The sequence below is a fragment of the Vidua chalybeata genome, chromosome 17, assembly GCF_026979565.1.
Source record: "Vidua chalybeata isolate OUT-0048 chromosome 17, bVidCha1 merged haplotype, whole genome shotgun sequence".
Lineage (NCBI taxonomy): Eukaryota > Metazoa > Chordata > Aves > Passeriformes > Viduidae > Vidua > Vidua chalybeata.
In genome coordinates this window covers 2,082,861-2,106,940 of record NC_071546.1, presented here as the reverse complement: position 1 = coordinate 2,106,940, position 24,080 = coordinate 2,082,861, and the positions used below count along the sequence as shown (strand labels likewise).

The window sequence follows — 24,080 nt, the reverse complement described above, 5'->3', positions numbered from 1 at the left end:
CAGTAACGTGGACACGGAGAAGTTGTGTGGTAAGTCAGGGATATTCCTGCCCTGGAGAGCTTCTCCTCCCCTGGCTCTGGGTGGTGAGGCTTGTGTGTGTCTGAGCTGGGCAGGACTGGGTGGCATCGAAGGTTCCTGTGGCTGGATCCCAGCACAGAGGTGCTTTTCCCAAGGGGATGGATGTCTTGGTTTGAAAAGCCAGGTGTCTGCTAAGGAAGGCAGGAGCCTCCCCTGAAATGGAAAATGCAAACCCCCTCCCCCTGAATTATTGTAATTTTGAAATTAAGGGGCTCTCAGGCAAAGATATGGGAGTAGTAATAACAGTTCTTTACCAGGGAAGAAAATAAAAATAAAATAAACAATGCAGTAACACAAAACAACCCTGCCAGAGTGAGAGCAGGCCCTGGCAGGCTGTGGGTCAGGGTGTGGCAGCAGTCCCATTCCATGGGGGCTCAGCCCTCCTGCAGTGCCAGCTGTGCTTCTGCTGGAGCAGGATCCTGGACAAGGCTGGAGTTTTCCTCTGGAGCTCCAGGGCTGCTGGAGATGGGCCTGGGCTCCCTCTGGGAATGCAGTGGGGAAGAAAGCTGCTCCTCTGGGAATGCAGTGGGGCAGAAAGCTGCTCCTCTGGGAATGCAGTGGGGCAGAAAGCTGCTCCTCTGGGAATGCAGTGGGCAAAGGCTGCTGTGGGGTTCCAAAGTCAGATTGGATCCAGGTAGGAATGCTTGGCTCCTGCCCTGGGCACAGCATCTCCCCATGGGATGATGGAATTTTCTCAGCCATGCAGGGACACTCAGTGGCCATGGACAGCAGAGATCTCCTGGAGGGAGGATTGGCTGTGGGAGAGATAAAGAAAAAACTGCCCAGGGAACAGCAGAGAACTGCCCCAGCTCTGACAGATGGGGACAGAACACACAGCCCTGAACCATATCTTACAACCCAGGACAGTAGGGAAGAACTCTTCATTTCAGTCCAAGTGGGAGAATGATTCTGGAAGGGGAGGGGGATCCCCCCTCGCAGCTCTGGGCTGTGTGTGGGAGCAGGGGAGGCAGAGATGGAGGTGCTCAGGAAGCTGACCACGGTGTTCTGTCCTGCTGCAGATTATTTCTCGGCGTACCTCGGGGAATACAGGAATGTGCTCTCCGCCCTGGAAACCCTCAACGCTGCGGTGCTGGCAGCCATGGACAAAACCAAGCTGGTAAGGATGGCACCAGGGGAGGGCAGCTGGGTGTGAAATTGGAGCTGTGGTGAGCTCAGCTGCTTCTTAATGTGGAATTTGGGGGTTGGAGGCAGCAAACCCCTCAAATGAAGGGGTGTCTGTGCGTGCTTGGGTTGCCTGCATGGGCAGGCACACAGCCTGGAGGAGGGGAAGGGCAGCAGCCTAGTACCAGTGGATGGTGTTTGCTGCTACCTTTCCCAAAAGCATCTTCTGGGAAAGCTGCTCGGGCAAGTACAGACAGTCACTCAATCCACACTCTCACCACAGCTACGTCAGCAAAAAGAGACAGAAAGGGTCTCTGTATAGACTTCCAGTGAGATTTATTGTAGAATCACACTGAAGGAATTCAGGACAAAGACAGGGCAAACAGTGAGTGTCCTCGGTTAAGTCTGGGGTCAGGAACCAATGATTTGGGGGCACAGGGACAGTACAAAGGGCAGTGACCTATGAGGAAAGGGCAGATTAATTTAGCTGCAGGACACCATGGGAGAAGCCCCTTTTGACTCACCCTAAGGACAGAGGCATTCTCGAAGCCTGTGGTGAATTCTTCCAGGGCAATATCCTAGAAGTTTCCTTAATAAGCTCAAAGGTGTTCACAGGGAAGGGTAAACCCAAAGCCTTCATGCTGTGGAGACCTTATCTGTGCTCTGGGGACATCATCCCCCCCTTGCAGGGCTCTGGCAGTGCCTGTTCCAGCAGCTCCTTGCAGCATCCTGCCCACGGACGCTTCCTGGGAGCATCACTGAGAGCCCGTGCCGAGTTCTGAGCCAGAACAAAGTGTTTCCCACCCAGCAGCGTGGCTCAGAACGTGCCCTGCAGGGCTGATGGTGCTCGGGACAGAGCCCAGCCCGGGCTGTGCTCGCAGCACCGAGTGCCGGCTGCAGAAGAGGGGCAGGGGCAGCGCTGCAATTCCTGCTCTCCCAGCCTGGTACAGGCTTCCTTCCTGAGCCAACGCTCGCCCTCTCCCCGCAGCCTGTGCTGATGGAAGCAGCTCGGAGGCTGCTAATTAGGGCAAGCTGCGAGCCCCGGCTGTGCTGGGCAGCGCCAGGATAAGGACAGTGGGGAAAGGCAGCGCTGGCAGGGCCCTGCCCAGGGACAGCAGCTCCTTCTGCACCTGAGATGTGGCAAAGGGTTCAGCTGTGTGCTTGGGCTGCTGCTGAGCCAGGGGAACGCCCTTCCTTTGAAGCAGGTGAGGGGCATCGTCCGTGTGAATGCTCCTCTGACCTCTTGGTCAGACAAAGAAAAGGGGGACCAGCCCCACACTCACCCCCGTGGTGTTTGTGCCTCTCTAGTGTCAGTCCCTCTCTGCGTTTTCCTCTGGCCAGAGCCACACTCAGCAGTGTCTCCCTGTACGTGTGGAAATTTCATGCCAGGAGAGGGAATCTCCTGAAAATGCATTTTCTCATTGGTTCAGGTCCCTGGCCCCACTCACAGTTATTAAATACAAGTCCAGAGGGAGAGGAGGAATCCTCTCCAGAGAGCTGTGCTTTATTTCAGTTCCTTTCCCTTCTGTTTTCTTTGGGTAATGAATGTGTACAGCCATGTATTTCTCCAAAGGGCAGAACAGTCACTCTCTGCTCCACAGCATTCACTCCCTCCAGACCTTCTGTGCCACTGGTGTTCCCTGGAAAAGAGAAGCAGGTTTTTCCTGTTGAAGCAAATTTGGATGGACTCATTTCTCCCACCTGTTTGGATCTGCCTGTAGCCAGGGCAGTCCAGTGTTCCCAGCACTGCTCCCACCCAGGAGGGGCCTGTGCTGGTCAGGTGCCCTGATGTGCCCCAGTGCAGCTATTGATCCTGATCAGGTGCTCTGATCCCAGCCCTGATGTGCCCCAGTGCAGCTATTGATCCTGATCAGGTGCTCTGATCCCAGCCCTGATGTGCCCCAGTGCAGCTATTGATCCTGATCAGGTGCTCTGATCCCACCCTGATGTGCCCCAGTGCAGATATTGATCCTGATCAGGTGCTCTGATCCCACCCTGATGTGCCCCAGTGCAGCTATTGATCCTGATCAGGTGCTCTGATCCCACCCTGATGTGCCCCAGTGCAGCTATTGATCCTGATCAGGTGCTCTGATCCCACCCTGATGTGCCCCAGTGCAGCTATTGATCCTGATCAGGTGCTCTGATCCCAGCCCTGATGTGCCCCAGTGCAGCTATTGATCCTGATCAGGTGCTCTGATCCCACCCTGATGTGCCCCAGTGCAGATATTGATCCTGATCAGGTGCTCTGATCCCACCCTGATGTGCCCCGGTGCAGCTATTGATCCTGATCAGGTGCTCTGATCCCACCCTGATGTGCCCCGGTGCAGATATTGATCCTCCTGGGACCCTTCCCCTGCACTCCCCTGCTCTGATCTGGGGAGGAGGCAGGAGTGGGCAGGGCTCCTGCAGAGCTGTGCGATACCTGCCACTGCTGGAGGCTCCAGAGATGATAAATGCTGCATTCCTACCTGCTGGGACCTGAATAGATTCCCACATTTGTCTTTCCAGAGTTGGACTGGAGCTTGAGTTGTGATGGGATTAGTGGGCTGGATTTTAGCCAAAGCTCACACCTCTGTGAGCCAGGCAGAGAGCAGATGTCCCACATTACACCTGCCCCTCAATTCTTCGGGTTCAAACACCTCTCTGAGGCCTGGGAGCCCCACTTTGGCAGAGGGAGCACCCTCGGGGAAGAACCAGATGAACTTTCATCCCAGGGAGCTGCTTGTGCACTGAGAAAACTGGAATGTTGCAGCCCTAGATACTGAGAATTTCAGACTTTCTGTGCTGACAGGCACAGGAGAACACTGCATTGACCCGAGGCTGTGGAGAAGGCTTCCAAAATGGAATAATAGAACTAGGATTATGAGTGTGTAGTTTAAATAGAAGTGTGAAATATCATGTAGTAGAAAACTTATAGTTTAAGGATTTAGAATAATATATATAAAGAATAATATAATAATATTATATATTAATATAATATAATATAATATAAATAATAATATAATATAATATAATAATTGATAGTATAAAATATAATATATAATAATATATAATATGGAATTTATAATAATATATGTGTTATAATTATAATATAATTAGAATAGAATAGAATAGAATAGAATATATATAATATGAATTTAGAATAATATATATAAAACAAGTTAGAAGTTTTAGGGCGGAAGCTACTCCTTCTTCTTCATCTTCTTCTTCATGAGTTTGAGTAGTATTGTGTAATTGGATAAAAAAACCCGCATTACAAGCCACAAGTAGTTAGTTAAAAGTAAAAATAATTTAAGTGTCATTTCTTAATTAAACAGTTTATCCTTAAAAACCTTGGAGAGAGAGAGAGATACAGCTCTATTTTTGGTTAATTAAAATAAAGTCCTATAGAACTCACAAATTGTGAAACTCTAATATAGCTATGAAGTAATAAACATCTAAGCCAAACAAGAAATCCCATGTCAAGCATTTAATCCCAACCTTAACAGAAAAAGGAGCAACGACTCCTCACTGCTGAAGGATCTGCAGGCGCTGCCTGTTCCTGCCAGGCTGTGCTTAGGAGGACTCGGCCCGACTCTGGAGCAGGCAGCGAGGTCCAGGCTGGCAGGACGAAGGAGGAGGAGGAGGAGATCTCTGCCTCGAGCTGTCCCAGCACAGCATCCCTTGGTTAGGGCATGATCCAGCTCCAGCAGCTCCTCCCTGCTGCAGCCACAGGGCTGCTCAGCCCTGCAGCCTCCAGGGACACAGCTGGAAATGTGAAAAGGAGCAGGAAAACACACAGAGAGCCCGGGCAGCTCCTTGGGGACTGCTCACACCGTGCCAGTGAGCTACCCAGGAGGGGAATAAGGAAAGGAAGGCTCAGAGGGAATGTGCCGTGGGGGTATTTGGGAGCTGTGGTTTGAGGCAGTGCTGCCAAAAGCCTTCTTGGGATTGAATATTCCCAGCTCTGTGCGTGTCCCTGCAGGCCAGGATACCTGGCATGGGTCACTGGGCTGTGTCCCAGCTGTCTCCTGGCTGGCAGGCTCCTCGATCTCCTTGTCAGGAGAAGCCCTGGCATAAAGCGTGGGCAGTGCAGGCTGGCTTTGTCCTGGGTGCCTGCAGTTGCTGCAGTGTCGGATTGGGCCCTTTCCTGACCCAGAGCTGGGGTGACTGAGAGGGGTTTTAAAAACTTTTATTCCATTTTCAGTCTCATGTGAAGGGTGAGACAATACAGATGTTATAATTCACACCATCACAATCAGAAGCCAATTATTTCCTAATTACAAAACACTATAAGCATTCCTTGGCCTATCAGCTTTAGCTACACTTTTAAAAAACTTATTTTATACTTATACTATACTTTATACTTATATATATATACACTTTATACTTTATACTTTATACTTTATACTTATACTGCACTTACACTTTTAAAAACTTATTTTTAGTTTAATTTCTCTCTCAACAATATCTATCTTATTCTATAGTGTTTCTGAGTTAACATTTCTTATCTCAACGTTTTCGTGCAAATATGTACCAAGTGAACCTTCTGTCAGATTTTAAGAATTTTCTATAAATCCCTTTCCCGCACTGCAGGAAGCTCTCTGTGTGTGTGTGTGTGAGCAGCAAACCTGCTCCTGTTTTTTTAATGGATCTGCAGGTCAGCAGGAGGAAACCAAACCATTAGGGCTTCCCATGCCTCCGTCCTTCCTCACTGGGCTGCTAGGAACATGCTGAAGAAAATATGATTTGTCAAGAAGAGAGGGTTTTCCCTCCACATTCTGTCATTCCCACTTATTTGTAAAATATAACTTGATAGCTGTGCTGTAGAGGGCTAATTACACCTTATTTTGTGGCTGAACTTCATGTTTGCAATATAATTGTGTAAGGGTAGGAGGTGAACAGTGGAAATAGGTCAGAAAACAGCCTGATGTTTCTCACAGGGGGTCTGCATGCTAAAATCTTTCCATTCTCCAGTGTGCAAACACTGCAAACCCTCACATAAATACCTCTCCAAGCCAGGCAGCCTTATTGATCCTTTGACAGGAATGATGTGGCCACCCATTCCATTCTGTCCTGAGCTTAACTATCATCATAAGAAATCAATAAAACCCCTGAAAAGCAGAATTACAGCAGCTCTTGGCAACTTGGTGATTTTCAACCGGGTAAACAGAGCTGAAACACAAGTGCACGACCAAAATTCCTTGTCTTGAGCTTGCTGAGTTATTTCCTTTGCCATGAGCAGAAAATGCTGTGCTTGGTGAGTTTATTGAACCTCTGGTCACAGAGGGTTTGACTTCTGTGCAGCATCTGATGAGAGGATTTTGGGTTTTTTGCCCCAAAATGAGAAGTGCGATGGGGGCCAGATTTTAGGTTCTTTCTCTGCCCTGGCATGAAATTTTCCAAAGTGCTGCTGAAAGGTGAAGCAGCATTTGGAGCTCTCCTGGGGGATGGTTATTTCCATCCTGTCCCCAGCACGTTCCCCTGGGTGTGCTGTGTTTGACGAGGCAGGAGGCAGCTGGCACTGCTGCCGTGTCCCCGTGGGACCCTCTGCAGCTGAGTCCCCTCCTGGCACAGTGTGCCCTGGGCTGGCACTGGGATTCTGGGGGCTCTCACCCCACACTGGTGCCTGTGCCTGTGTGTTTGGGGTGTAGGGGCTGCCCTGGGCGAGCTGTGGGGCTCAGGGCAGGCTGAAGGTGGTGTTGGTGAGAGCAGCTCTGCTCCTGCCATAAAACTCCATCCATGGGGGGCATGAGGCTTTGGGGGTTCAGGGTGGAAGCTGAGAGGATGGGGAGTGCTGGGAGGCAGGGTTGCTGCTTTTCCTAGAATCTGGCCCTGGGGAGGTGCCAGATTATTCTCTTTTCTGACCCAGAGATGGGGCAAACTGAGACGTGCTTTAAAAACTTCTATTCTATTTTTAACAATACTAACAACACAATAACAATATTCTACTTTAACATTAAAATTTTGTACTGAGTTTCAGTACCAAAAAAAAATTCCATAATTAAATGTTACTCCCCATCATCCTATATACAGAAACTCAAGTTTGTAGTACAATTGTACTACCCCAGTACCCCCTAAAAATAAAATTACTAACTTAAGTAAGTTCCCACAGGAAGGGGAGTGATGTGCTTGGGGAGAAGCCTCCAAGCCCCAGGCCAAGGGAAGTGTTTGTTTGCCCAGGCTGTGGCAGGGCTGGAAGGACACCTCAGAGCTGGGAGCACACCTCATTTGGCTGCTGGCTGGGGGAAGGGCCCTCGGTGGTACCAGAGGCATGACAAGGCTTGGATTTGGATTTGGGGCAGTGAAACTGATGCCTTGTGCAGGCTGCCCTAGAACAGAGACTGGGCAGAGCTAGAGAATAAAGCAGGGATTTATTAGAAGGCCTCAATAGATCCACCTTGGGCAGCACCAGAGCCCAGCCAGGGCTGCACCCAAGAGGAACCAAAATGGTCCCAAAATGCACGAGCGCTCCCGGGGGCTCTCACTGGGATCAGCTCTGCTCCATTTGCACCTTGCAGTTCATTGTCCCATTCCAGCTTTAGCCCAGGCACTCCCATCCTGCTTGTTTTTCTCTCTCCAGCCCACGCTGTTTGTGCTCCTGGGCCTGAGCTTTGGATCATTTGTCCTTGGTCCCCAGCTGGAGAAGGAATTGTTTTGTCTCCCTGCTCTGTGCAGAGAGCTCACCATCCCCTCATATGAAGCTCAGAAGTGCACACTGAAGCAGCACAGAATCTGAAAAATATAAAAACTAAAACCTGAGGCATCAAAACAGACTGTGCAGGGCTATGTGGTGGGAGAACAATGTTCCTGCTCTGCCCCCCTGGGGACTCACTCACTCCAGGTGTGTCCTGGGGAGGTTGGAGTGTCTCTTGTTCCCCTTCAAGCAGGGAATGAGTCCAGGCTGGCAGGAGCTGGGCAGGCATTGCTGGCAGGGATTTCAGTGCCTGCACACCCTGGGATGAGGAGGGGAAGGGTGGGCAGGGATACCCAGCCCTGAGCTCACCCTTTCTGGGGCTGAGGGCAAGGAAGGCTTTGTGGGAACACATGGGATGCTTGGCTGGGAGAGGCTGGAGATGCAGAGCTGGAACTCAGTTTGCTGTGGCTGCATCTTGTCAGTGTTGCTGCCATCCTCTTCCTGAGGCAGGACAATGAGATTCATTTTCCAGCAGGGATAAAACCCCCATGCCTCTGGCCCCTGGTACTGGGGGGAGGCTGTGACTGTCCTTTGCTGACTCCAGCTTGAGCCCAGAGCTTTGGGGATGAGCATCCATCCTCTCCACTCTCTCCCCTTCCCTTCCCTTCCCTTCCCTTCCCTTCCCTTCCCTTCCCTTCCCTTCCCTTCCCTTCCCTTCCCTTCCCTTCCCTTCCCTTCCCTTCCCTTCCCTTCCCTTCCCTTCCCTTCCCTTCCCTTCCCTTCCCTTCCCTTCCCTTCCCTTCCCTTCCCTTCCCTTCCCTTCCCTTCCCTTCCCTTCCCTTCCCTTCCCTTCCCTTCCCTTCCCTTCCCATCCAGCCACAGCTGTGCCCAGTCAGACACAGCTCCCGGACTGGCACAGAGCAACCAGAACACCATGAGGGGCTCAGGACCCTCCCCACTGCTCCCTTTCTTTGACACCATCAGTGGAAGGGTTACAACGAAATCCTTCTGTGCAGAGCTTCTGAAATTCCAGCTCCTCAGTGTGCTGGAGAGAAACACAGCAGGAATTGGAAATATTTGACCCCAGTAATGGGGTGGCATTGCTGGACATTATTTTGGACATGGTTCATGAAGCCTGGGGGGGGGAGAGGGCAGCTCTGGGTGCTGCAGCCTTGGGGTCACACGAGGACACCACGGGGAAGGCAGGGATGCTGCTCCAGCCTTGTCTTGTTGAGGAAAGGGGTGGACCTCTCCTGGTGGATGTTCCTGGTGAGCAACCAGCCCTCCTGCATCATGTGGAGGCTCCTTCCTCACCCTCCCACTGCTGCTCCTGTCTCTCAGAGCTCACGGTGACATCCTGTGGTTTCTGTGTCCCTTGAGGAGCTGGCACGGGGCTGGCCATGGGGACAGGAGTCTGCTGTGACAGCTGGGCTGTGCTCCCCAGCTGCTTCCTTCACAACCTCTGATCCCTTTCTAATCATCTGCCGAGCTGAGTCAGTTCAGCCAGGCAGCAGCAAGGCCAGGTGAGGAAATGCCTCTCAGGGAGCTGAATCGGCTCCCTGAAGCACCAAATGACCTTTAGATCTAAATTAAAGGAGTGAAAGCAGTTCCCTGGTTTTCAGCTCATCTTCCTCACCAGTGCTGATCTGTTCAGTGCCAGGATGAGGAATCACCTCCTGCAGTAAGTGGCTGCAGTGCAGGTGCTGTGTGGACCTTCCCCTGCTCAGCTCCTTCCTCCTGCACTTGTGGCTCCCCTTGGGGGTCCTGCACTGCTGACAGCTGGAGCAGGTCCCTTCCTCGTCCTGGCAGCTGCATTTCCAGTTGGGGAAGGCAGCCTGGAGCATTAGGATTGCCTGAATGTACCCAGACCAGGCAGTCAGCATGGCCTGGATCCCCAGCATGAGCCCCAGTTGTTTTCCAGCCCGATGGGACACAGCCTTGTTAGATAGGAAATAACCTGGAGTGTCAGTGAAAAGCACTTTGGTTCTTTCGGGGCATTTTAATTGACTTTGCACCCCTGCAGCAGTGCAGGAGCCACTCGGGCAGCGCTGCTGCAGCTGCCCCCGGCGCAGGGCAGTGTTTCAGTCACTCCTGCAGTGACACAGTGGCACGGCTGCCACCTCTCTACTGGAATTTCATGTGCACATACTCGGCCCCGTGCTCCTGGTACTCGCCCTTCGTCATCCACGTGTGCTGGAAGGACGTGAGCGAGGCTGCCATGGAGCCCCCGGCCCAGGCTGCCGTGCCCCTCCTGGGGTTCGCCAGGACCTCGATGTGGACACCCGCTCCTCGGAAAAGGAAGTTCAGCTCCAAGCACATCCTCTCGGGAAAGCCAGGGAACATGGAGGAGCCGCCTGAGAGCACGATGTTGCCCAGCACGTGCCTCCTGGCGTGCTCGGGCACCGTCTGGAGGCTCTGGCCAGCCAGCTGGGCCAGCCCGGGGCAGCTGTGCTGCAGCAGCTCCGGCCGGAACAGCGGCTCCGGGCAGCAGAAGCGCTCCTTGCCCAGGGTGATCCAGCGCCCGTCGGGGGTCTGGAATCTGGCTGGGTGATGGGACCCCTTCTCCCGGAGGTCTCCCTCGTAGTCCAAGGACACGTAGCAGCATTGCTCCTTCAGCTGCGTCAGCACCTTCTTGGTCAGGGCCTGCAGCGCCGCGGGCTCCGTGGGGCTCTGCAGCAGCAGCTGGTGCAGGTGCCCGGACAGGTGGTCCCCGGCCACCCCCAGGCAGCGGGTGCCCTTCCTCAGGGTCTGGCCCCCACACACGGAGGTGACGTGGGACACCGCGGCCCCAGCCTCCACGGCCAGCCCGGTGACCCTGCCGTGGGCGCAGAGCGACAGGAAGCCGGTGTTGGCCACGTGCAGGGCGGGCACCCCGAGGCTCTCGAACAGCACCTCGGCCGCCTTCGCCCTGTCGGAGGCGGGGCAGGACGGGGACTCAGCCAGGAGCACCGGGTGCTCCTCTGGGGACACTCTGAGGCAGCAGCACAAGAGGTGGCTCCACAGGGTTTTCATGCCGTCCCAGTCCTCCACGAGGCCGTACTTGAGCGGGCAGCGCCGGGGGGCTGCGGCCCAGCACGGCGGGCTCTCCGTGGCAGGGCAGTGCTGCCGGGCGTCCCACGGGGTGTCTGTGCTGCAGGGCTGCCCCAGCACCGTCCTCAGCACGCACGGGGGCTGCTCCTGGCCCGCAAAGCCCCCCCGCGTGAAGCGGCTGCCGCTGTCTATGACCACCGCGGCCTTCAGCATGGCTGGCGCTCCGCAGGGATGCCGGGCACGGAGGAAGAGCCTGCGCTGGGACAAGAGGGGTCTGGTGAGGGCAAACCAGGCTCAGGTGCCTGCTCTGCAAGGGGGGCTGGCTCAGCCCCACTGCAGGACAGCGGTGTCTGCTCTAGAAGTGTCTGGGTGTGTCCCTCCTGTCTCCTCACTCCCCGTCTCGCTGAGTGTCCCTGCGTGGGTACCTTGTCTCCATCCCCAGAGGTTTTCTAACAGTGCAAGGACAGAACTTGAGGTGGTTTTAAGGAAGCAAGTGATCACTGGACCAGAAAGTTGAGTGGTTGGACCAAATCCTGGGCTGTACCAGAAGGAGAGGGGCCAGAAGATCAAAGGAGGTGACTCTTCTCATCTACTCTGCTCTTGTGAGACCCCATTTGGAATATTGTGCACAGTTCTGGTGTCTCCAGCATAAGAAGGACACAGAACTGTTGGAGCAATTCCAGAGGAGGCCACAGAGTTGCTGAGGGCACTGGAGCACCTCCCTTCTGGAGACAGGCTGAGAAAGTTGGGGCTCTTGAGGCTGGAGAAGAGAAGGTTGTGTGGAGACCTCCCAGCACCTTCCCAGAGCGTGAAGGGGCTGCAGGGAGGCGGGAGAGGATTCTTTGTCAGGAACTGTGGTGACAGGACAAGGGGAATGGGATCAAACTGAAAGAGGGGAAATTTATGCTGGATATTAAATGCAAGAAGTTCTTTACTGTGAGGGTGGGGAGGCCCTGGCACAGGGTGCCCAGAGCAGCTGTGGCTGCCCCTGGATCCCTGGCAGTGCCCAAGGCCAGGCTGGACAGGGCTTGGAGCAACCTGGGACAGTGGAAGGTGTCCGTGCCCATGGCAGCAGGGCATTGGAACTGGATGATCTCTGAGGTCCATTCCAATCCCTTAGCATCCTATGATTCTGTAAATGCTGAGCCAGCAGAGCCAGCAGAGCCCATAGCACAACAGAGAGGAGCTGAGAGGATCTGTGATCCCAGCTGGCAGAGAAAGGCAGGAGTTTGGGGTGCCTCTGTGTGTCCAGGCTCCTCCCTGGCTCTCTGTGCCTCCCAGACCTGCTCCTGTGGCATGGTGTGCCTCTTGACGCGTTCTTTGGGCACTCTCCAGGCCAGGTGACCCCTTTGTTCTCCCCAGAGCTTCTCACATGCCCCTCTGGATGCACTTTTACATGCCCAGTGTAAGCACACGTCAGAAATCCATCAGGGAATCTCTCATGGAAGCAGACAGGCTTGGCACTGTTTCCCTGGGCAGAGAGGGCACAGAGCCAGCCCCTGCCTGGGCCTGCCAGTGGTGGGGGGGTCCCTGGAGGAGCTGCCAGCACCCAGGGTGCCACCACAGGCTGCCAGCCTTGTCCCCAAGCCCTGCAGTGAGCAGAGCAGGGTGTGAGCGGGTGGCACAGGGGTGCTGTGCCAGCCCTGGGGGCCTCCCTGGGGCTGGGGGCTGTCCCTGAGAGTGACCTTCACCTGGTGGCTTGTGTCCATCTGCCCTCCCCCACGGCTCCTGGAGCTGGCAGTGCTGGGCCAGGGCTGGCAGTGCCGGGGCCGGGCCGTGGGTGCTGGGGCAGGGCTGCCCATGGAACCGTGGCTGCATTCCCTGTTGTGACCTCACAGCAATGCACCCCGAGGCTTCTTCTGCCCCACAGCCTCACTTCTGCCCTCAAATATCGCTTTTGGTGATGATTAAAATTTGACTGAACCCCACCACGTTTGGTTTATTGAAGGGACAGCCCTTTCCAGGTGTGGCTCTGCTGTCCCTGCACAGAGGCAGGTCTGACAGATCCTTTCCCCTCTCCCCCAGAGGTACGAGACAGCCTCGAAGATGGAGCAGTTCCTGACACGGTTCCTGCTGCGGGAAACCATGCACCAGCTGCAGTCCCTGCAGGCATCCCTCGAGTGCGCCGTGGACACGGTGGAGGAGCAGGCGGGACGGGAGAGGTACCGGGCTGGGACGTGCTGCTCCCCCTGTCCCCAGACCCCTCCTCACTGGGAGGGACAGCCAGGAGCCCTCTCCCAGCCCAGTGCGGAGCTGACACCTCTAGGAATGACTTCAAGACCTCCTTTTGCTTTTTTTTTTTTTGTTTTGTTTTAATTCCAGAAAGGAGATCAAGAAATCGGAGACTTCCGTTGGCCTGAGGTCAGGGAGGCGGTGTGGGCGCAGGGGACAGAAGAACGTCTGCCTGTCCCCAACAGACCCCTACTCTGGGATGCTGACAACAGGTGCCTGCTGTTCCTCAGGTTCTTTGTGCGCTGCTGGAGCCCGGAGGGGGTGTGGGACCAGCACAGAATCACAGAATCAGTGAGGTGGGAAAAAATCTCCAAGATCGAGTCCAAACGTCCTCCCAGCACTGCCATGGCCACCACTGACCCGTGTCCCCAAGTGCCACATCTCCAGCAGCACTGGGCAGTGAGGGCTCCTCCAGGATGGAGCCTGGAGCATCTTGTCCAGATGCCAGCTGGAGCTTCTGGGGGATGTTGTATCTTTTGGGCAGTAGGAAAAAAAAAACTAGTTTTTAGGATTAAATCAGTGGTCTAGAAGATTTTGTGGGTTTTGGGTCCTGAGCAAGCTTTGGCCGTGACAAAGCTGAGCTTATTTTGGGTGACACCTCTGTGCTCTTTGCCCTGCAGGTGTTTGTGTGGAGGACAGCAGCCAGTGGATGGCTCAGATCAACAGGCTCCAGCAGCTCATCGAGAAGCTGGAGTGCAAGGTGTGTGCCCAGGGGGGTGCTGGGCTTGCCCCACACCTGGGCACGGCCACATCAGTGCTGGGACCCCCTTCTGTGCCAGCAGCCCTGGCATAGTCACAGAGCTGCACCCACGCACTGGCCCCAGCCCTGCATCCCCTTCCCCCGCAGCTCTGCTGAGCTCTGCTGGCTTCCCCGGGGTGCTGAGGAGTCCCTCAGGTCCCAGTGACCCCACAGGTGTGCAGGACACAGCCCTGCCCTCCCCCAGGTAGCACAGGGGGTGTCCCTGGGGCGGTACCCAGCTGTCCCCGGGGTCGGTGCCTGTCCTGCTGCAGAGCTCTCCCGGTACCTCTGCTTTTACCCAGTACCTCTGGTTTTTCCTGGTACCTCTGGTTTTTCCCAGTAACTCTGGTTTCCCCTGGTGCTAACGCAGAGCCCGCGCCTGGAGCCGCTGAAGGAGGAAGCCATGTGCAAAGGACAGGATGCAGTAAGTCCCTGTCCCTGTCCCTGTCCCTGCCCCTGTCCCTGTCCCTGTCCCCGTGGTTTGCAGGGACGCTGCCCCTGTGCCCAGCCTGGCAGCTCTGCTGTGACCCGCTGATGCAGCAGGCTGGATTCAGGGCTGGGACCATCCAGGGGACAAATGCAGCTCCCTCGTGTCCCTGCCAGCCCCGGGCAGTGCCCGCTGCCAGCCCAGAGGAATGCAGCCCTCTGCTCGTGAGAGCCCAGATCCCCCAGGAGCGCTGAGGGTGCCCACAGACCCAGGTGGGGGGTCCCCAAGCCCCTTTCTGTGGAGGATCTGCAGCAGGACCCCCACGGGGGATGGAGCATCTCCCGCTGGTGGGGTCCCTGTAAGGACAGCCTGTCCAGCTGGGGAGAGGCCGCTTTGTGTCCCAGCACGGTGGTGCCAGACCCACTGCGGTGGCACAGGATCGCACACAGGGGGGAGCAGGGAGGGCAGGAGGGGACAGCCCCTGACGCCGTGCTGTCCCTCGGCAGCACATCCTGGTGGCCAAGAGGCAGATCTCGGTGGCCACGAGCAGCGTCGAGGAGTTCCGGCAGGCGTTCCGCTCCTACACCGAGGGCACGGCCGGGCACAGCAGCTGCCTGCAGTAAGTGGGGTGTTTTGGGGGTGCTCTGGGGGGTGCCCCCCCGGAAATGGGGATTTTAACACCCTCGGGGGGCACAAGGGTTTGTGTGGAGTGTTTTGTGTGCTGGGCTCGGACCTGGCAGGCAGGATGGTGTCACGGCTGCAGCAGTAGCATCCCATCTGCCGCAGGTATTCCCAGTGAGAACCAGTGCCTGGCCAGGAGTGGGGGGTTTGTGCCTGCACGAGTGGCTGTGGTGTGTTCCTGTAAGCGAATGCACGAGCTCCTCCAGCACTGAAGCACTCAGAAGCAATGGGAAGGGCAAGGGCAGGGCTCCTGCAGAGCTCTGACTGAGGGAGAGCCTGTGGGAAGCTGCCACGAGCACCTGAAGCTGCCCCTGGGTGAGGCCAAGGCTGCCCCAGAGCCCTGCCGTGCCTGCAGGGACATGGCAGTGCCAGCCTGGCCCTGATGGCACAGCTGCTCCCTTCCCTGTCCCACGGGTCGCTCCAGGCTGCCTCCTGCAGGGAATGTTCCTGTTGTTCCCGTTTCAAGTGTCCTTTCTCAGCTCTTCACGTTCAACAGCACAAATTCACATTTTCAGTCCAAACAAAAGGAAGATGCTCGCTGTGACACGTGTGGTGGAGAGAATGGGAGGCTTTTTCTTTGGAATTGATGGGCTTTTTTGTCATCAGGGCTATTTGTGGAGACAGCGGGGTGGCGTGGCGTGGGCTGGCTCTCCACGTGAGCCCAAAGCTGGAGCCGAGCCCGGGGATCCTCCGTGGGGCTGCGTCCCTCCAGGGAATGGCAGAGCCCCGTGTGGGAGCAGGGGACAGCCTCAGAGCTGCTGGGTGACACACTGTGCTGTCCCCCCGGGGCTTGGCCCCCTCCAGCAGCTGCAGGAAAGGCTGGTCCTCAGCTGGAACTGCTGCTGCTGCAGCCCAGCACAGCTGCTTCCCCTGGCCCTGCACCCCCAGCACTGCAGTTACCCCTGGCTGCCTCCCCAGCACCAGCCCCAGCCTCTCCTGGGCACGAGGGAATGTGAGGACAGAGAGCTGTGGGTTTGTGCTGTGAGCTCAGCTTCTGCCCCCGTGCCTCAGTTTCCCCCCGTGTGAAGGGTGACATACACCTACTCCAAGGGGCTTGCAGGATGAGCTGTGTCAGTGCTGGGGAGGAGTAAAATAATAAAACACAGAACGTGCTGGCTCCTGGGCAGCAGCAAAGACCAGTGTAAGAGCTGTAAAGCTCCTCTGGCACCTGGACACAGGAGCCGTGGAGCAGGATTTGGGTTCGGGATCCTCTGGAGCTGTTCACAAAGTGTGGATGCACCCAAACTGTGCTTTGGGAGCCTCGTGGGGAGGCTGATGGGCACAGCAGTGCCCTGCTGCCCCAGGCTGCGGGGGCACACGTGGCCATGCCGTGCCAGGGCCATGCCGGGGCTGTGCCAGGGCCATGCCAGGGCTGTGCCAGGGCCATGCCAGGGCCGTGCCAGGGCCATGCCAGGGCTGTGCCAGGGCCGTGCCAGGGCCATGCCAGGGCCGTGCCAGCCTGCCCAGCCCAGCTCAGGGTGGCTCTGTCCCCACAGTGTCTCTGCCTGCAAGCTGACGGACGAGGCCTGCTTCATCCTGTACGAGTTCTGGCGGGACGTGACCTCCTGGAGAAGGTGGGGCCGTGCCCATGGGTGGGGCTGGGGGGCTCAAAGGGGTGCCCACTGCTCCCTTCCCTTGCCCAGCCTGTGCCACTGCTCTGCCCCGTGTGCCCTGGGGCCATCTGCAGCTCACAGGGGTGAACGCCCCGATAAAGGACTTGGGGAGCAGGGCAGGAGCAGGGGCTGGTGCTGGGGGTGCAGAAGCTGCCCTGTCCCTGTGTGTGGGCACAGGGCCCTGGCACCACATCCCCCTGACCCTACACCTTGTTTTACAGCCACTTGCAGTCCAGCTGCAGCAAGACTTTCCAGCAGTCCATCCTCAGCTTGCTGGAGTCCCCGGAGCTGCTGACCACCATGCTCTTCCCAGGTGAGGGTGCCTCAGTGCTGCTCTGGGTGTGCTGCACAGGGCAGGAACAGGCCAGGAGCAGGCACTGTGGCTCCCTGCAGAGCAGAAAATTGGTTTGGGGTGACCTAAATGAAGTTTTTCAAGCCTCAGGGTGAGACCCGTTGTCCCCAGCAGGTTTGGGTGTGAGCTGGGGTCTGTCCCCTGCCCAAGGGTGCTCTCCAGTGGGGACAGCCAGGAGCAGGGACACTGCCCGGGTAGCAGATGAGCTGAGTCCTGTCCCACATACACCTGGTGCCTCGTTTTGTGTTTCCCCTGAGCCCTGAACGTGCTCTGCAGAGCGCTGCTGCTGCCAGGTCAGTGCCAGGGGCTGTGTGCAGGGTTACAGCCCAGCGCTGGGGCAGGGCAGGCCAGCACAGGGAATGTGCACATTCCCAGGGTACCAATGCAAGTGGGACCAGCTGTGGGAAATGGGAACCAAAGTCAGCCCTGGTTTGCTTTCAGGGATCTTGTAAATATTGTAAAATATTAGTCCATAAAACATGGATTAATTTGGACTGAAGCCTGCTGCTCCCGACTTGCCAGTCCCACTGACCACATTCCCAGTGCTCTCCTGCACAAGTTGCCACATTTCCAGGGGATCTCCCCTCTCCAGGCTCCCTGCCCGGGGTGGGGTGGGTGCTTTAGAGCCAGGGACCTGCAGGGTCAGGTCCCCCTTCTCTGCCACCCCAAATCCCCATTCCCAGTTTCACACCGCGCTCACCTCCCTGCTTTCCCTCTCTTCCCAGCTTCCTGGTGGATCATGAACAACAACTGACCCGGGGCAGCGTCTCCAGGACACCATCAGCATGCGGGAGGACGTGGAGCCCTGGGCACAGCCTCTGCCACCTTTGTCACCTCCCTGTCCCTCCATTCCCTCCTGTGGCCAGCGGGGGCTGCCTGCCCTCGGCCCTGCCAGTGTTCTGCTCCTTTGCTCTTGTCATGTTAATTTATTTCTTTATCCTGCTCCTAAGCCAGTGTCCGAGCCGCCTGGGGGAGCCGTGGGTGGGGTGGCAGCCTGGCCCTTGGGGGAGCACTGCTCTGGTGCTGCAGCCCAGGAGCCCTCAGTCCCTCTTGCACTCAGCTCCTCCTCCTGGCTCTGAGGCTGCCCGGGGATGGGCAGGGGGACACGGCACTGGCCAGCTGTGACATCCTGCCCAGGGAGCCAGGTGGCCTGGTATGGATTGTGAAGAGTGTTTTATAGGGAAAAAATATTTCATGAAGTGCTTCTGGCAAGGAGTACCCGATCATGCCCTGCCACGCTGGCAGCACGCGCTGTGGCTTTGAGGTTGGCTTTGTGCCCCACCAGCTGTGCCCACGGCTGAACCTGTCCCCAGCACATCCCACTCCAGGGAAGGCCAGAGTGGCTCCTGGCTGCTGCTTCCTCAGTTCCCATAAACCAGCCTTGGCACTGAGCAGTGGTGCCAGAAGCTGGAGCTGAGTTAAGGGGGAGGGGTCTGGGGTGGGGGGCACTAAGTGAGGGGGGAAGGCTGGAGCAGATCCCACCTGCTCCAGGGTGGCACTGGGGGTTTCCTTGGTGGTGCTGCAGCAGCAGAGCCTCTGCTGAGCTGGGAAAAAATGCATTGTCACAGCCAGTGTGGAGGGAGTGGGAGGGCACAGGGGGCAGGAGGGACAGCAGCCACCCTCCTGGCCTGGAGAACATCATCCTTGTGCCCCTGCCTGTCCTCAGTGCCAGCGTGGCACCCCCAATCCTCACTCACCCGGGACCTGCTACCACCCCCAACCTCTTCTCCCACTCCCTGCGGGTGCTGCTCCACCAGAAACATTAATTTGAGTGCCTCTGCCCCAGTCCCTGGATGCAGGCAGGAAAACCTGTGCCTGAAGGGGCAGTGGGTGCAGCTGCTGCCTGGGGACCCCTCAGACACACTGTGCTGGGTGGCTCTGACACGGTGGCACCGCTGGCCCCAGGGGGTGACAGCACAGGAGGGGTCACTGGCTTTTAGGGAGCTTGTTTTGCTCCAGCAGAAGCTGCCTGGTTTGGGGTGCCAGGGGCTGACCTGGCTGATGCCAGGAGCAAGCTGCAGAGATGGGATCAGGGAAGCTCCTGCTTGGAGGGACAGCAGCTGCTGCTGCCAGCCCAGCTGGGCACTGCCAGACCCCAGCCCAGGGCAGGCTCAGCACCCAAACCACAAATGGCCCTTCCAGGGATGGGGTGGCAGAGCCTGTCCCCGTTCCCATGGGGACCCATCCCCCAAGCACCCCGTTGTTTGCCTGATTATCAATCCCTGCTGCTTTCCCTGGCCAAAGCCAGGATTTGCTGTGCCCGTGGGGCAGCTGCTGGGCCCAGAGCCACATTCCTGCCCCTGGGAGTGGCAAACAAGGGATGCAGGGATGCAGCACCCTGGGCCATCAGGAGGGGACAGGCTGTGCCAGGGCACAGCCAGGCTGGGTCAGAGAGGGGCAGCCACAGGGGCAGAGCTGCAGCAGGCACTGGTTTGGGATTCCTGAGCTGCCTCCCCAGCCCTGTGTGGGGTTCACCCCTCAGTTCTGGGTTTCTTCACCACTGGATTAATGTTTGCAGCAGCCTGGAGACCAAAATCCTCAGATTAAGCCAAGGTGTGGGCAGGGGGCAGCCCTGGGGGCACAGGGCTGGCAGTGGCAGCCAGCTGAGACAGCACCCTGCAGGCTGCTCTGTGCTCACATAAAAAGAAGTAATTTTAAAAAAAGCTCAGAAAACAACAACACATTGAACTATAAACTCAAAGAAATCACTGGGGATAGGGCTGAACTCCAGCTCTGCCTGCACTTGCTCCCAGGCTTTGCCCACAGCATCACCACCACAGGGGAGGCAGTTTTTGTCCCTAAAAGTCCCCTGGCCAAGGCCAAGGTGTGCCAGTGTTCCCCAAAAACCCCAAGAGCTGCCTGAGCACTGCTGAAAACCTCTGCCCCTTCCCAGAGAGAAGGGGGAGCTGGAGGATGAATATAGTCTTTTTATTGACTACTTTTGAGTAGAACAAACTAAATACATCTGTAACAGTTTGGGCTCCTTTATACAGGACATTAAATAAGTTATGCACAGGAATGAAGTAACAAATTTCTATTACAGAATTAAATGTCAAAAAAAAAAATAGAAACCTTAACCCAATGTCTTCCCACACCCCAAGTTCACATTTATCATTCCATCTTTTAAAAAAACAACAAAAAAGAAAGAAGCAATCATTCTAATCATGACTGTTAGTATTTCATTCATTTACACTGGGGTTAATTTTAATACACGGCCATCAACGTTGCATGAGAATTATGGAAGACAATCTATTTACAAGCAACTCCTTCCAGCCCTGCCCTGCTCCCCTCCCACCCCAGCCTGGCACTGTCACCACGCACCCACGGCCTGAGCCTGGGGCTGCAGGTGAGGAGGGGACGTCACAAGCACGTGGGATTGACCTGAGGCTGTTCCAAAAGAGTCCCTTAGGGCAGGAAATCCCTTCCTGACAGCCCTAGCATGGGCTGCTGCAGGTCAGGGTGGCTCCAGTGCCACCCCCACTGGGAGCTGCCTCAATGCCAGTGTGCTCCAGCACCGACTCCTGGGGACACAGGGGAGACACCCCCAGGGCCACTGGAGCTGTCTTCAACACCAGGAGACCACGTGGCTTTTTAATAAAACCTTGCAGACAGGGAATCACCAGCTCCATCCCAAGGAGCTTTCTCAAGGGGCCAGGGCTGGAGCAGCAGGTTTTCCTGCTCACCCCTGTGACGACTCATTACAGCTCCATTATTCACCTCCAATTGAAAAAGTGATCAAAAATAATTTGGGAATTACTTGCTTCATTGGGCTCCAGCCCAGCAGTGGCACACACACAGTCACAAACACGGCTCTGCTGAAGAGATGGATTTCTAGAGCCCCTGTGGGAGCTGGGAGCAGCTCCTGGAGGGAGCAGGGCACGTCCCCTCCCTGCCACGGGCTGTGCCACTGCCACCCTGTGTGACACTCCTGGCCAGCCCTGCTGCAGGGCTGTGCTGTCACAGCCTGCACTGCCCTGGGTCCCTCCAACCCCTCCTTCCCTCCACAGCAGGGACTCTGTGATGGATGGAGCTCCCCAGGCTGGCCCCTTCCCCAGGGACCTCGTGATCCTCTTTTGGGATCCTCTGATCCTGTGGTTTCAGGATAATCTCTGAAGGTGGATGCACATCCCTGGGCATCTCTGGATGCAGCATTGCAGGAAACCCCTGGAGCTGGGGATAAGAACAGACACAGTACACCCAGACCTGCCTTTCTTTCACCAGTGTGGCTGATGTGAGTGGAGAGCACAGGCTGTAAACAACCCCTCGCACCAGCGAGGATCCCTGGGCTCAAAAACAACAGCAGGAACTCACAGACCAGCAGCTTCCAGGCAGTGAAAAAACAAAACAACGGCCCCGAGGTGGAAAGGGCACCTGCACCCAGCCCAGATCTGCTGTGCACGTGTTCCCCCAGCACAGGCCCCACCCAGGAAACACCCAACTGTCTGTCTCACCACAGACCAGGATGAAATCCAGGCCATCCAGCTGTACCTCCCTGCCACTGCCTCTTGTGTTAGAGCAGACAAATCCTCTCCTCCCTCTGTGCAACCCTCAGATGCCAGCCTGGAGGCAGGAGAAGTGGGCTCAGCTTTGGCCATTGCACAGAGGATGAGATGCTCCTGCTGGGAAATTGGCTCTGGTCTGTTCACAGCAACAACCGGCCCACACAGCCACCTGAGGCACAGCTGCCTGGGAGCAGGGAACAAACTCTGGATATTATGGAGGAAAGGTGGCAGAAGGAGGCAGTGGTGGCTCTGACACCTTGGGAAGCGAGCCCGAGCATGCCACAAGGACAGGGCTCCCTGCTTGGGCACCACACTCTCAGCATCTCCGGCCTGTGCCAGCGCTCTCCCCCCTGTCCAGGCCCCCCGAGCGGGTGCCCAGTGTCCCCCAGGTCCTGACGCTGCTCTGGCGTCCCCCTGAGAGGAGCAGGGAGATGCTGCAGGCGAGGCTCACCCCAGTCCACGAGCCACAAAGGAAAAGGCAGAATGAGAGGGCAAAGCTGGAGTGAAAAATGTCAAGTAGTAACAGTTGCTGCAGGGGCTTTTTCAGCTTAAAAAAACCCAGGGAACTCATCCAGTGGAGTGAAGCAAAGCCTCCCTCCTAGAGTCCGTTCGTGTCTATGGCCGTCACGGATGCTGGCGTGGAGGAGCGCGAGGTGGTGGCCGAGGTTTTCTCCAGGGCTGGGCTGGGGATGCCATCGAGGCTCTTGGCCGCCGCTGCCACCCGGCCCGTGGGCAGGGCCAGGGGCTTGCTCTGGCCGTGCAGGCCTTGCCCACAGATGCGGTGGTGCCTCTCCCAGTCCTTGTGCTGGCAGAAGGAGCCGCAGTACCGGGCGATGTTGCAGCCGCTGCACGTCTCGCTGGCTTTGCGGCCGCAGTTCCAGCAGCTCTGCAAGACCAAAGACACTGTGCTTGAAAGGGGTTTCGTTTCCCTAGGAGCTGCAGGATGGTGCTGACTCAGCTCTGGAGGGGACTGTTCATCCCCTGTGGCCCAGATTTAAGAATATGAAAATGAGCAATCCATTAATTCCTGCTATTCCCCAGCTCTTTGCCAATGATTCTAACCCCCACTGCTCTTTGCCCGCAGCCGCTGTCACACTGCTCCAGGCACATCCTCTCTCCTAGACCCACCCGAATGCAGAGAGGAAACAGCAGGCATGAACTGAAAAACACTCTGCAGATGCTGCTATTGGGCCTTTTTATTTCCTGTTTTAAGCAGCTCTATTTTGGTCTCGCTCCCAGCCAAGCGCTCTCCGCAGGGATCGCGGCGCGCTGCACAGGCACCATTTGCTCCGCACCCTGCCTCGCTGCACGAGAGGTTGGAGCAGGCCAATTTGGAAAAGCAAATGCTCATTTGAAAGCCTCCCAGCCAGGTGGAAGCACTGCCAGAGCTTGAGCTTCAACCTGGAAGTGGAGCAAAGCCCCTCAGACCGCTGGGAGAGGTGTCAGCTGGTGGCTCCCGCGTGCCACCGCTTCCCTCGGAGCGTGGGGCAAGGGGCCAGCGCTGGAGCGAGGGCTGCAGCTGCTCCGGGGAGGGGAGGGACGGCAGAGCAGCTTCCCTGCAGCTGGACCAGGGTGTAGCAAACACATACTGGGGAGGGAAGCTCAGCTGAGGGAACACAGCTTCTGTCAGAGCTGGCCTTTTTGGGGACGCGGCTGCTGCGATCACCATCAAAGAGCTGTGGGAGCGGGGTGCTGGGAGATGCTGGGCTCTACCAGGCAGCCCTGCCGTGGGGAAGGGCTGGGAGATTCCCACTCCCAGGCTCAGCACTGGAGCCACCAGCTCACGGTGATCATTTATGGGCTGACAGTGAAGCACCTGACGGGTTCACTTTGGAGTGAGCTGCTCCAGAGCCTCTGTGTCCCCAGGGGTCCTCCACCTTCCAGGAGAAACAGGACTTGTGACCAAAAAAACCCTACCAAAGGCTGTGGTAGCTCTTGGAAAACTGGGTCACTGCTTCGCAGCTGTTTACACTTCAAGTGTTTTTCAGCTGTGTTGCAAAGGTTACAAGATGTGCCAGAACACAGGACAGCTTTTAGACAGGGTCTCTAGGGCTTGCACAGGGGTGCTCAGCAGCTCTCGAGGTCCCAGACTGCTCCTCAGCACAGCTGGAGGAGGAGGACACTCCTCTGCTATTCCCCTATGGAGAAATCACTACTTGCCTCATTCCTTCCATGGCTTCCTGAGCAGTTCCACCCACTCCCATCATGCGACTGGTGCGTTCAACCCTCAGCAATTTCATTGGGAATTGCAGTATGGACATAATTCTCTGGAATGACACCTAGTAATTCCATGGTTCTGGCCACACTTCCTGAGCCCCAGCTGAGCTGAAACCCACCAGGAGGAGGGGATGGACCTGCTGCCTCCACACCCCAGCAGACACAAAGAGCGTGGTCCCATCAGATGCTCAGCAGACACAAACCCTCTGCTCTTGTATGTGTAGACAAATTAAAGTATGGAGCAAAGCCGACATGGATGGGATGCGGTAGTGCAGGAATGAGCCATGTGATTCCCCTTGCCCAAAATCTCAAAAACTCTACCAAGTGACCTTCCTGTTAAGCAACAGGGAGGGTGATTGATGATTGAAGAGTAGAAAGAGATACTCTGAGGCACCCATTCAGCACATGGCACTGGCAATGACAAACCAAGATCCATCCCATCCCTTCTTTTCCAACATGCAAACGTGGTAC

At 56.5% G+C, this 24,080-nt stretch overlaps 2 protein-coding genes across 10 annotated transcripts in view; one reads left to right on the top strand and one right to left on the bottom strand.

Annotated features, from left to right (window-relative positions):
* The window catches only part of NECAB3 (N-terminal EF-hand calcium binding protein 3), a 29,917-nt gene extending 11,656 nt beyond the window's left edge, over window positions 1-18,261 (top strand). Inside the window, exons 4-14 of one of the 5 annotated variants that reach the window (XM_053958904.1) lie at window positions 4-29; window positions 1,098-1,195; window positions 12,872-13,008; window positions 13,169-13,290; window positions 13,699-13,778; window positions 14,188-14,241; window positions 14,751-14,863; window positions 16,422-16,499; window positions 16,760-16,851; window positions 17,005-17,183; window positions 17,616-17,698. In XM_053958904.1, coding sequence (XP_053814879.1) covers window positions 4-29; window positions 1,098-1,195; window positions 12,872-13,008; window positions 13,169-13,290; window positions 13,699-13,778; window positions 14,188-14,241; window positions 14,751-14,863; window positions 16,422-16,499; window positions 16,760-16,851; window positions 17,005-17,153 — 949 coding nt within the window. In that variant the 3' untranslated portion in view covers window positions 17,154-17,183; window positions 17,616-17,698. Of the gene's footprint in view, window positions 1-3; window positions 30-1,097; window positions 1,196-10,368; window positions 11,124-12,542; window positions 12,747-12,871; window positions 13,009-13,168; window positions 13,291-13,698; window positions 13,779-14,187; window positions 14,242-14,750; window positions 14,864-16,421; window positions 16,500-16,759; window positions 16,852-17,004; window positions 17,184-17,615 lie in introns of those variants that run through there. The other 4 variants (XM_053958906.1, XM_053958905.1, XM_053958907.1 and 1 more) reach the window with 4 other exon arrangements.
* A 1,536-nt stretch (window positions 18,262-19,797) lies between these two features.
* The window catches only part of CBFA2T2 (CBFA2/RUNX1 partner transcriptional co-repressor 2), a 58,141-nt gene continuing 53,858 nt past the window's right edge, over window positions 19,798-24,080 (bottom strand). For all 5 annotated transcript variants that reach the window (XM_053958719.1, XM_053958720.1, XM_053958723.1 and 2 more), the window contains exon 11: window positions 19,798-22,278. In XM_053958719.1, coding sequence (XP_053814694.1) covers window positions 21,991-22,278 — 288 coding nt within the window. In that variant the 3' untranslated portion in view covers window positions 19,798-21,990. The remainder of the gene's footprint in view (window positions 22,279-24,080) is intronic.